General features: G+C 36.5%; 1 protein-coding gene across 2 annotated transcripts in view; it reads right to left on the bottom strand.

Annotated features, from left to right (window-relative positions):
* PIP5K1B (phosphatidylinositol-4-phosphate 5-kinase type 1 beta) overlaps positions 1 to 13,074 on the bottom strand; it is a 102,859-nt gene that overhangs the window by 63,634 nt on the left and 26,151 nt on the right. The window contains exons 1-3 of one of the 2 annotated variants that reach the window (XM_030512243.1): positions 3,797 to 6,412; positions 2,690 to 2,770; positions 2,000 to 2,068 (exon numbers count right to left, since the gene is read on the bottom strand). In XM_030512243.1, coding sequence (XP_030368103.1) covers positions 2,000 to 2,068 — 69 coding nt within the window. In that variant the 5' untranslated portion in view covers positions 2,690 to 2,770; positions 3,797 to 6,412. Of the gene's footprint in view, positions 1 to 1,999; positions 2,069 to 2,689; positions 2,771 to 3,796; positions 6,413 to 13,074 lie in introns of those variants that run through there. The other variant, XM_030512242.1, reaches the window with a different exon arrangement.

Here is a 13,074-nt window from a genome sequence, read left to right as displayed (position 1 = left end):
AATACCTGTATATAAGAGTGAAGCAAAGTGATGTGGGTAATCAAGGACAGGAGGGTCTTAACTGTAAACAAGACTTAAAATGGAGTGATATCTCCTTGAGAAAGTTATCTAAAAATAGGGATTTAAATGGGAAATGACATAAAATGCCTCTGTCAAATACAGGTCCTGCCAGGCTCACCTTGTAACCAACTTTCTAGACATACACAGTTGATTCCTCTGGACTTTGGTAAAAAGTATAAAACAACACCACATGGAATATCTGAAGGTGAGAATTAACAGAAAGTTAAAGGTTTGTATGGAATTTAGCTTAAGAAGAGAGGTACATTGTTAAAAAGCGAAAGTATCAGGCAAAGACATACGACCAGTAACCCCTGCATGGATAAGTTGTGGAGTCAAGATTTTTTTTTTTTTAATTTAACATTATCATAAAAAGCAGGAGCATAATGGTAATAGGTGGTGATAAAACTAAACTATGAGGCATATGCAACACAGGATCCTGAACACAGAACAACCGAGGATATAAAAAAGGGAATTAAACTGGCATTAAGATACAAGTACAGACAACTAGTGGTTCAGGGAAAAAGGCAGAGTTTGGAAATGATAGCCACTGTGATCTTCCAGTGTGATGTGGTTGCGAATCCTAGGTTTTGTCAGAGAAGTATTTTCAGTAAATACACAAGAGTAGTTTGTGTCATGGTGAGAAATCTTTCTTTGGAATACCATGAATTTAGAGTTTAAAAGGAACAGAGAAGAACATGTAGGATGACTGGGGGAATGGAAATTCACCTGTGCTGGGACCTCCACGAATTGTCTTGTCTAGTTCAGCAATATAAAACTGCAAAAGTGTCCACATCATGCACTGAACTTTTCTTCCTTTATTGTACTAAATGTCAAGAACAATTCAGACTTCAATATTTTAAAGACTGAACATAACCTACAGCTAGAAATTAAAACAAAACAAAACAAAAAACTACCAAAGGAAAAAAAAAAAAAAAACCAAAAAAAAAAAAAAAAAAAAAAAAAAACCCAAAAAAACCCAACCCAAAAAAAAAAACCCGTGTCTTTTTTCTCAAGCATTACTTCCTTTCATTTCTAAGAAAATTATCTGGAATGTGAATGCCACCCAGATACTGAAAATGTAGCTGCCAACAAAAGAGGTGGGAAAAAGAAAATAGTAGCTTATTATTCTCCTTGACTCACCAGCACTGCTGTAGGCAACACTCAGAAATTAAAAACCCTAACCCGTGATACATATTGTAGGAGCATGTGGACCTCTGTGCTAGATTACAGAAATTAAGTTAAAAAACAAAAAAAATCACCACTTCTTTGTGTCAATGAAATGATCAAATCCAGCAACTAACAATTTGGTTGTGTAAATATGTAGAGGAAAATATGCATTTATAGCTCCCCTTAGTTATCAACAGTGCTAGGTGGACCTAAATAATGCTGGTCCAAGAAAGTAAGTGACAGAAAAGCAGGTATCAGCTACTCTTAGAGCATCTAAATAGCCCTATGCTGATATCGTTGATGCATGCTCCTATATTAAATATGTCTTTTCTTAAACAGTATTTTCTTTTTAAAATGCAAAGCAAACAAAAAGTGTACTGTTTGGCAATGCACTGAGGAGGTGGTAGGGTAGGTCTGTAGTCCACACACATTGCATAAACCTTCAAAGCATTTGGGAATTTACTGTACTAAATTTCTGACAACAGTATTTATGCCCAGAGGTGTATCTGTTGCTAAGAGCAAAGAATTTCCATTAGTCTAGCACGACTGTATACTTTAAAGCTGTACAGAACAAGCTTTTAAGTAGTCAACCTTGCAGTGGATAGAAATGCTTTATGATTTCACAGAAGGAATATTGTTCTTAGAAAAACTCCATGGAACATGTCTTGATTGTTCTTGTATTTAGTCAGTTCTGAAACATATTTCACTTATGGCAGGTTTTAATTACCAATACAAAGAGAGAAACGATGAAAAGATCATAAGTCTTATTTACCTTTTTATATGTTTTCTCCTCATTTGGCTTTCCAGCAGTAACATCCCCATTTTCAGTAACAGATGACATCTAACAACAGAAGCTTAAGTTATAAATAAAGTATTTGCTTTAGAAAAGTAACTGTTCATCATACAATTCATCATACAATTTGTTACTGATTTTTTGCTAAATTCAAACTTTTTAGAGGACAGCAAGTCTCCAAAATCAGTGACGTATCTAGGATATTTCCAAAAGGATTTTTCAGGCAGACTAAAAGGACAGCGCTACCCTAGGAACATGTCCAGCATATGACTGATTCTACACAACCCTCTATTTCTTTTTCCCACACCAGTATGCAGGTCTACAGAAAGAATTACAGTGAAATCTTGCTCCTCAGCAGACTGCATGAGATGATCTTGAAAAGTACAATGATGGGCAAAACTATGAAGCTTGTGAGCCAGATTTTCAGTGGCAAGTCTCAGAGGTCCAAGGCCTTTGGCTGTATTGACACACTGTATCTCCTTAAAGGAGCAAGGAGATATTTGACATTGCATCTTATCATGGCTCTAAAGCAATGCTAGATCAAGAATAAAGCACTAAGTGAGAGACCACTTGAGTCAGTCACTATAAGTGAATAAAACAATAAGCTACAAGGACATTTTAAAATCATTCTAGATTTTGTCAACACTTTCACAATGGAAGTACACATACCCTTACAAACAGCAGGACAAGTCATCTGGAGTTGAGAGTGAAGATCAAGCCATTCACTGGTGGTGGTAATGTTTTCCAGACCTATTAGAAGAAAAATCCATTATGATTATGCCATCACAAATTTACATCTTGCAGAACAGCTTTAGATTTCCTTCTTCTAATATTCTTCAGCCCAAGCAGAAATCCAGCTACGAGTGATGCTTTTCAAGAATCATCTCACATAACTTGGTTACTAATGGGTCATTTAACGTACTTAGAAACTAGAAGTATTACGCAGGATAGAATCAGTTCAGTCTAATTTCCCTTTGCCCTTGACACTTCTCGACTGTGGCACAAGCAACCATTCAATAAAACATTTCTGTAGATCAGCAGACATATATGCTCTGGAGTGTTGTGCAACTACATGCTCTCTTCCATAAGAACTTTAAAAATAAAGTACTAAACCTTGTATCTCCACTCACGTGGGATAGCCCACATTTTAATTTCATGAAAGCCAAAAAGATAAGCAATAGGAGTGATGGTTTGGAGGACTGCACTCTGAATAGTCATAGATAACAAATAAACTCATTTTGGAAGGTCTCCATAATGGTAGTTACTATCAGCATCATTTGTCAAACTATTTCACAGTTAACATGGTTTGACTAAACATATGAGAAAATATCATGTAATCAGGTATTATTTGACACCTATTTGGAATTAGCTCTCCCTCCTATCTTCCCCATCTGTTTTAAGCCACATCAGTAAAGCTATTCTTAAATTTAATTTCTCAACCACACTGGAAGGAAAAAATCTTATTTGTCTTTTATCACTACAAATAGCATCTTGTACATAACTAAAAATTGATTAGGAAGAAATATTCCTAAGCCTCATTCACTGAATTTAATTTTCCATTAATCTGAAAGGTGTACATAACGCCACCAAGAAACCTTTTCAAAAAAGGCTTCAAAACAGTATTTTCCTCCTCTTCAGAGAAACAGACTATTAATTGCACCTGAGACAAAAAGCCAAACCCCAAATAACAGCCCCTACCGCCACCAAATAGAAATCTGCATTTTTGATTTTCTGAGAACACTTTTCCTTAGAAAAACCCCTTCTAATGTTACATACCAGTATATTTCTACTGCAGCCAGCTACAGTCTTCATTGTAGCCTTCATGCAATTAATGTATCTTGATCAGTAACTCCTTTACTTGGATGTGCGCTAGCGTTATTCTACATATCAAACTCCTACTTAAAGGCAACAACTCAGTTTTGGTACTTTTGGTACTTTGGTACTTTTAAAACTAAGTGTAGTTTATCTAGTTTACCTATATTCACACATTCAATAGTAATTCATATTAATCTATACTTGTAACTCTGTCAGTGCATGAACACAGACATCAAGAACTTTTGTTAAAACAGCTTTTCCAGGAAAATAAATGTCATTTTAATCACTGGTGGGAAGATGACTGTTTAAACTTACACCTGGGGAGAAAAAAAAACCAAAACAACACACCACCAAAACCCCCCCAATTGTTATTCTTCACACACCTTCAAGACTATTGGTAGAATAAGATGTTCTACTACTCCCAAAGCTTTCTAAAACATGATCATACATATTCAGCAAAAGCCGAAGATGAATGCAACATCGGAACCCTCTTTAAGTAAGAAGTTAGCTGAAGAAAACACTCATGCCAAACAGGGAAAAAAAGCCTGTTTGTTCCTTGTTCTTTATTCAAGAACACTTCATTCATGTGAGAATACACCCCTGTAATACTGCCAAAGATAGCAAAACAGTCAGTTAGATCCCAAGCTCAGGAACTACCAAGTACAAAAACTCAAACACCACGTAGAAGGTAATTTTTTCCTATCTATGCTGGTTTATTTCAGTCCTAGAAACATCTAGAATAGAATTATTTCAGTTTCTAATTGTCTGAGAAACACCTGTACTTAACTGGGGTTGCGTTAAACATCTTTCAAGATCTCTGTTGTGACAACTGTCTCCTATTCCATCCTTCTAATTTTTTTTGAAAGCAAGTATTTGTGTATTTTCTCCCTGCTCTGCAGCTACTGGAATGGTACAGGGTGCCTTATCACATGCTTAGTATCATGCATAGCAAGAATTACTTATCCAGTTCTGCTGAGGTTTAACAATGCGAAGACAGGTCACAACTTAGTCATGGACCCACTTCCAAGCTAAGCTACAACTGTTTACTTCTTTATTTATTAAAATAGCAGGAAGCTACTGTTTACAAAAGCATTGGGTCTCTCCATGTATCTGACAAAGGGCAGGCTCAAAATAAAGTAAGGTTGGTGTGGGGGGTGTAGTGGAGGAGAACATTTAGTCTCTAAAATACTCTAGGTATTCAGTGAAAGACTGGGCTATAGATCTCTTTAGCTTCTTAGATGTCACACATCCTATCTGACGACAAAAAAAGAGATACATTGAAGTCCAACAGAAATTTAAAGAGTATTTTTCCCAAATGCTCCTGAAGAGTCAACATTTTGGCCATGAGTCTTATTCACAGCAAAAATTAGCATGACATGTTCAGCTCCTGAGTCTACAGCCTTCAATTCCAACTTTCTGCTCAGACCGTCTCCTTGCCCTAAATGCAGAATTCAAAGAATCACACCTAGTCAATATGTGCTGCAACCTTTAAACAAAAAAATCTGCATTTTACAGTTTAGTTTCTCATACTGGAATTACTGAATTGTACGCTTTTTAAAGGGTGTCTTTTTAATTTCTCTGCCTAGCCAGAAGCCTGCTACTTCAGCACCGCCCTGCCCACCACACAGCAGAGTTTTGGTAACTGAGGTGACAGACAGCAAATGCGAGCTTCCTTCCTCGCTCTTCTTTTTTGTTCTGGAATTTTAAACTGCATTTTCCTTATATAGCAGAAATTCACCTGTTACTGACAACATAAGGCATTCATTTGGCAGATATGCAACTATCTGTTTTAATACAACCTTCATTGCTTAAGCCCAGCTCACAGGAACAGATACTGACACTTGAATGGCCTTTCAGCTCAATTTCAAGCAAATTTTAGAATTCCCACTAATGACAAACACTGTAACTAGGTACCTACAGGCCTCATTATTAATATATCGAACCAAAAATTAGTTCTGCCTTCTTTCCGTTATCAAAAAGACAGTATTTCTTTGAAGAATGCATTTCTTGGAATCTTTAATTAATTTTCTTACATAAATCATTTTTCAAAAGCACTGATAAAACATACTATTTAGGTATCACATTCCAAATACGAGCCATGTAGCTTCCCACTACAACTCCTGCCTTGTCCTGGATGACAGTTAAAATACATATTTTGTTTTCCTAGCTTTTGTGACACACATCTCCCCAGGTGTACTGCTGGCACTTCTACAGTGGTGAGTACATTCAGAAAGAGAAACCTCATTTGAAAGAAAATGTATCGCTATCTTTTCACTTGGCATAATCTATCATTTTAAATATGAGGAGTCAAACCAAACAAAAAATAAAACGAAATGGCACTTAAAATTTTCCAGTGGGCACAGAAGAATACCAGAAGTAAAGAATACAAGAAGCAATTATGCCTGTTTAAGACCATCAACATGTGAATAAAATAGACTGCTTGGTGCAGATGTGCACATTTTTCATCCTTAAGAGTTTGAAACACACCACTGGATTCTCAGGAAACACTTTTTTTTTTTTTTTTTTTTTTTTTGGTAAGTGATTGCACTGGGATGGAATACAGAATTCTGGAACTAACCCAGAAACTTGGTTCTTATACTTCCCTGCATTTCAGACAACCTACTTATTAGAGATAGCCATTTTCTAACCCTGAAACAGTTCTCTTCTTCCACAAAGGCATAAAACCCCCAGAATCTCATACTAAATTCACATCAAGGAAATTAACTGAGCACAAGATAAAAAAATGGACATGTAACTGGAAGTTTTCAACACAAGACTGCATTTCATTAAAAGGAGTTATCAACTTAAATTCCTTTGTAGCCCTTGTCACTCCTGTTATGACTTTAAAGCAGCATCTTTTAATACAACTATGAAAATCACAGCCATTTCTTTTACTGCATAAGTCACTTTTACTGGTAAGATTTGATGGTCACACTTTTCCTTGTGTTAGCTGTGAAAGCAGCTTGACTAGTCAGTTCCTCAATGCACTAAAAGGACTTGGAGATCTTACGGCAATATGCTTTCACCAAACCACTTGGGGGACAGTCATACACTACCAGATATCAGCTTCAGTGTTGTTCTGCTAATAGGCAGGGTATGCCACAAAATTACTACATTGAGCTGTATAAAATGCACAGTTAATTAAACAAGCACACTAAACTGAATATGCACACTAAAGCAAATAAGCACACTAACCTGAATCAGGTATATATCTCTATATACATAGTGAATAAGTACAATAAAGCAAATTAGATATATATATATCTATATAAGTAAAGTACAGATGAAAATTAGGAATGCATCAAATTATTGCTGCATAGACATAACAGAAATTAAGAAGAACTACATTACCAACTACCACCGAATCACCATCCAGGCCCACACTTCAAGCTGGGAAGCTGCCGACGCTGGGAGTCTCAGGTAATTGGGAAAATTCCTATGTGGTGTGTACACCCATAGGTAAGGCTTTGGATTTGGCTACAAGAGGGTCCTGCTTTTATACTCTTAGAAAACCAACCGGCTTTATGCCAGTAATTATTTATTCGTGGGGCCATGCAGTTTCTCATGATCTCACTGTTGTCCATGCTGAGAGCGTTGGCCAGGCGCCCCGGTGCGGCCAAGTGTGAAGGTCATAGAACAGCTGCACACCTGTGCATTCCTGCCTTTTCCCAACAGTCATGATGAACATAAACATATATACTCCACCGAATACACTTTGGCAAAAAGCATACTTTGTTATGTCTCTCAGCTATGAGAGGGAATCAACTCTCAAGCTAGGTTCCCATCCACAAGTGTGAAACGGGAAGTCGTTGTTAAACAGTGATGCTGGAAGGGAAAAAACTTCTAAACCCAAAAATGCTTCACAGTAGGAAGAAATCCATTAACACGTATCCATTAATGAAAAATTATTAAGTACTTGTCCTCTTGTGATCCCTGTCCCAAATGCCCCAAAATGATTCATAGTATTCTTGGAGCTACAAGGGAGTAGTAGCTCCAAGATCAAAAGACATTAGTAAAGCTAACTCCCCTACTTGCCTGGGATGATCAAGACGAGCTCACACCTTCTTAGTCTCTGAACAAACTTCTCTCACAAATGATGCATTTGTAAAGTGTCCCTCCTGTCTAGATTCTCTGACACCTAATATGATACATACATCAGCATCAGTTTTCCCAATCAGATTATCATCTTGTCTTGTCTATTTTTTCATGAAACCTGCTGGTACTCTGGACTACAGTCAAACTTATTTGACAAATTCAGGTCCCAAAACTGACAATAGCTTTCCCCTTCTCTCTCCAGTGAATTTGATGGTAGGATTATTTATAACATTATGTGCAAAGGAAAGGGCTCAGGACACACAAAACATCCTCTGACACACATACAAATTGCATACATACATGTTTCCACAAGAAATCAAGTTAAAAGAATCAGGGTACTTCTGGGTATCCCTGGGAACAGGAACTGAAGAGGGAACCTCAGAGGTCTTTTGCGTTGCATTATTTTCAGAATCGTAGAATGGTTATGACAAGAGAGGACTTGTTTTACTGAGTGTTAGCTGAAGCAAACTGCCAAGTTGGACTTTAACTAAACAAAGCCATACATATGTCAAGAAGGAACATGACAAAGGGTAAAGAACATTCTTTGCCTATTCAGCTCATTGAACTGGGAACCATTTCTCATGAAGTCAGAAACTTTTAAGAAACTTGTAAGAATTGACATGCACGCTAGGTGGAAGTATCCCCTGTGCATCTGGCGCTGCAGTCAATAATGGCTGCTTCTTTATGCTACATTGGTATTTAGGATTTTTATTCTCCTGACTTTCAGCGACAGTTAGAAAGCTCAGGAGGCAGCTGAATTGTTAGTATCAGGTGCAAACTGTGACCTAAACTATTTTTATTACATTTTAGCTTCTTTTCAGAACTTTTCTTTATGCTTTAAAACAATGCTGACTGTAATTTTCACGACTTAACTGCCTTCATTTTGAGGTGGTCAGACAATGCAGAGTGGAGTTTAAAGAACCTGCAAGCATTGCTAGGCAGAGTGCCAATAAGCAGACATGAACAAGTGAAAGGAAGCATAATTTGGTGTAGTACACAGAGTAAGAAAAGACGCGATACATGAAATACTCTACAGCTTTCTCAACAGTCATCGCAACTCAACCGCCTCTCCAAAAACCTTATGTCTTTTAATGTCAGTTACTGCTTTTTGTACATGAGTATCTGGACAGTTACATAGCCCTCAAAAATTGAGGTACTGTATGTGGCCAGTCAGTTATAAAAATACACATATATAGTTCAGCTATTTTTTTCTCTCTCTTTTTTTTTTTTTTTTTTTTAATTTAAAATAATATACGAAACACTGTTCTATGGAATGGATTCACTTCTTTGTGGCAGAATTCATGTAGCCATCTAAGGTCAAACATACCTGAAACATCCAAGGAGTAAAAGCTAGTATGTATTTTTAAACCAATATATCCTGAGAATGAAGTAAATGTTTACATATTACAATTCACTGGACAAGAATTAGAAATTCTGAAAGATTCAAATCTCAACTCTTTTTTCCTCCATGAGTTTTCCAAATTCACAACTTCAATCTCAGAGTTTTTAATCTATCTGTTTCCTGTAATGCCTGCTAGCCTATTTAACCTCTACTGTCAACTGTTATGACTGCTGCTGTTCCCAGAAGCACTGAAGGACCTCTTAAGTCTTTCCATACACGAACTCTGAAAGCAGAGCAAACTTGCCACTGCATCATGGATACCACAGATTCATACTGCTAAAAAATAAAATAAAATAAAATAAAATAAAATAAAATAAAATAAAATAAAATAAAATAAAATCTCTTGTGCCTATCTGGCAGAAAAAAATAAATTGCATGAATTCTAATGAAGAATGGGGGAAAGTGAAGAAAAAAATAGCTAGGTCTGTTACCTTCGCAAGTTATTATTCCTAACACAACCCTGCTCACATTGTCCAGTTTCAAACCCCAATTAGCCTATAAATATGATTAGGTTCTTGGTTTGTGCTTGGTGTTTTGTTATGTTTTTTTAAATTAGCCTCAAAAATAAGAGGGAGATGTACTTCGCAAGTAGTACGCAAAGTCATTAAATTCATATCTAAAGTAAAATGGCAAAAGTCTTCCTTCTCATGGTCTTCACAATAACATCAAGGCAGCAAAAAGGCTACAGAGAAAGCAGCAAGCAAAAAGCGTCACAACACTGCCATGCAGACTGTTCACCTAGTCTGAGTAATCTCAGCTGTTCACACCACCTTTATTTAAGCTTAATAACACACATTAGTTTCAGTGCTCTGCCAGATCTTTTAGGCTCTCAGTAACTAACCTGATTACAATGCTAAGATCTTGATACTGTTTGATTTCTACGGTGACCCCTATTTCCAGGAATACAGCACAGTATTTGAACTAAAAATATAGTAGTAGGAGTTCCAACTATTTTTAGTTTGCAGCCTGAATCTGAAAAGTAATTTACCAGTATTATTTATAGTAAAACCTATAAATGTTTATATTGTAATGCTTTGATTTACTGCAAGAAGTGTCAGATCATCTATCCTCCTCCTTTAGCTTTCAGAAAGGGAAAACAAATAGAAAGGTAGAACTTCAGCAAGTACTACCTCCATCAAAATTTACAAATACTCAGAATACAGTTTAATTATCCAGGAGATTTGACAATTTACAAGAGTCCTGCTCTCTCCTATTTAAAATGTTACTCCTGGTGCATTAACCTGTTCCCTGAGGAAAAACAGACTACTCTACAACTGTAATATTCAGACTCAGAGAAACAACCACAACAGCACAAGCTATAGCTACATATTTTATTTTCTTTTACAATCACATTCTTTGTTTTGAAAATAATCTCCAATTTTTCAGGTGGAAACTTGCTTACAACAATGGAAATAAAACTGCAACTTTATTAAAGGAATCAAAGTTTAGAAGTCCTTGGAAACATAGTATACTGTGTTCCTCCAACAAAACACACCGTTTTCGATTTGTAACTTTTGTAATTTTAAGTTCTGCATGGCACAGATAACTTGAAAGCCCTTTAGGAAAAAGTGCGGCTTTTTTCACTCCATGAATTTCCAAATTCAGAGCTTCATTCTGAGAGTCTTAAATCTATCTTACTTCCCTTCTGCCTATTAGAACTATTTAACCTCTGTTGTCAAATGCTGTGTTTTCTGCTTGTCCCAGAAGCACTGAAAGATCTCTTGTGTGCTTCCAGAAACCAACTGTGAAAGCAGAGCAAACTTTCTATTGTGTAGTAGATGGTGTTCATGTACTAAGAACTATGGGACTGTACCAAATCACTGATCCCAGACCAGCAGCAGAAAGAACAAACGTTTGGTCCCTGACATAACTGATGTCACATTGTGTGTTTTGCAGAAACTGGTAACAGGCCCTCCTTTCACAAAGTTAAATGGCCTCATTAATTTCTCATTATTTTGTAGCAGACTGAAAGCATATGAAGTAGAAAGGCATATTTGTACATAGCCAGATTTCCCCATTGCTCCTTATGTCTTTATAATTGAGATTTCATGTGCATACAACAGTAGCTTTTAGAAGGCGAGCAATCTTTCTGTAAAGTCAACTGAAGCTACAAATTAATAAAAATGGTCAAGTTTTTTGGTTTTGGTTTTTTTTCTGGTTTTTTTTTTTTGTTTGTTTGTTTGTTTGTTTGTTTTTTTTTTAACAAGCTCAAGAAGGAAACATCTGCACACCTTATACAGCTGTATGCATTAGGAGAAAATAGAAGTTATGGCAGTATCACAGTGAAGGGCACAGGCAACAGGACATGTGGAGTCCAGAATCAGGGCTCTGCTCTTTTACCTTGGCAACTTTGATACAATAATGGTTGTAATGTTACTAACACATACCAGACATTGCATTTCAGGATAACACTGCTACATAATGCATGCTGTCTAACAAAATACTGCAGCATGTCGGGACAAATGGTTGATTAAGAAAGCAAAAAGCACAATTAGAGGGAAAATTCTACATTTGCCTTTGACAGTACATGCAAAACTGAATAACATGGTGGTCATGATTTTTGAAGGGAAAGTGAGGCAAGCTGCATTATTCATGTAATCAGTAGATACAATCCAAGGGGAATGAAATCTCATATAAGGGGAAAAGGAGGTCAGTGGAAGTGTTACTTATTTTCTAAAGGAATAACACAGAGGTGCAAACAATCCACCTTGCTATATACAGAAGAGGAATTTGGCCAAACCAGCTACTTTAGTGATCTGAAACTTCAGAAAGGATCATACAAAAAAAAAAAAAAAAAAAAAAAAAAAAAAAAAAAAAAGAAGGAAAATAGGTCAAATGGATAAGGCAAAGTATAAAAAGCATAGAATGAACACACAAGATCAAAGGCAGAAAAGCACAGAGCAAGAAACATCTATGAAATAACAAGAACTTCGCAACAGTTGTAATGCTCTACTTTGAGACCTTTATCTTTTCTCTACTCATCCACTTTTTTGCACCTCAGCAAAAGGTCAGCTGTACTGTATTTTTCTTCACCAACTCAAAATTGCTATGGAAACATAACTTTACAACAGAAGCATACAATGAAGAAACATAATAGGAATTGTTTGCTTAGCACATTTCAAAAAAAGACTGTTGAGTGGACAACACACAATCTATGGTTAAAATAATCTACATGCACTAAAAGAGATGGCATAATTTGTTCACCAGTTCTCCACAGGCAACTTGAAAGTGAAACACCACAGGGAATATTCAGTCCATTAGTATATTAGCATGTAATCCATCACAAAGTTTGCAGAAGGATGTGCTTTATAAACACTAAGCTCAGTGCTGAAGTGGATTATCATGATCTTCAAGTTCTCTATGCTTTCTTACCCTGGGTCCCACAAGGTCAAATTCTATACATAGAGCTTTTAATGAACAGTAGCTAAATTAAACTTTTCGTAACAGCAGCCAGGTTATCTGAGAAATTCAAGTATTCAAAATCCTACTTGTGTCTCCACTTGAGGGCACCGTCATACAGCTACAAAAAGATAGCCAAAGAGTGGAACAGACTACCTTGGAGGATGTGATAGGTAATACTGGAGATTTTTTGACAGATTAGACAGCTGTTTTAAATGTAGTTGGCACTATCTTGAAGGAAGGGAAAGGTCTGGGTACCCTGTCATGCTTTCTCCTGGTTTCCATAGTATCACCATGTACCACTCAGGCTGTACACCTGCAACAATTTCAGCTGATCCAAGCT

This window comes from Strigops habroptila, chromosome Z (genome assembly GCF_004027225.2).
Source record: "Strigops habroptila isolate Jane chromosome Z, bStrHab1.2.pri, whole genome shotgun sequence".
NCBI classification, from domain to species: domain Eukaryota; kingdom Metazoa; phylum Chordata; class Aves; order Psittaciformes; family Psittacidae; genus Strigops; species Strigops habroptila.
The sequence above is the reverse complement of the archived record's forward strand: the minus strand, read 5'-3'. Positions and strand labels throughout refer to the sequence as shown.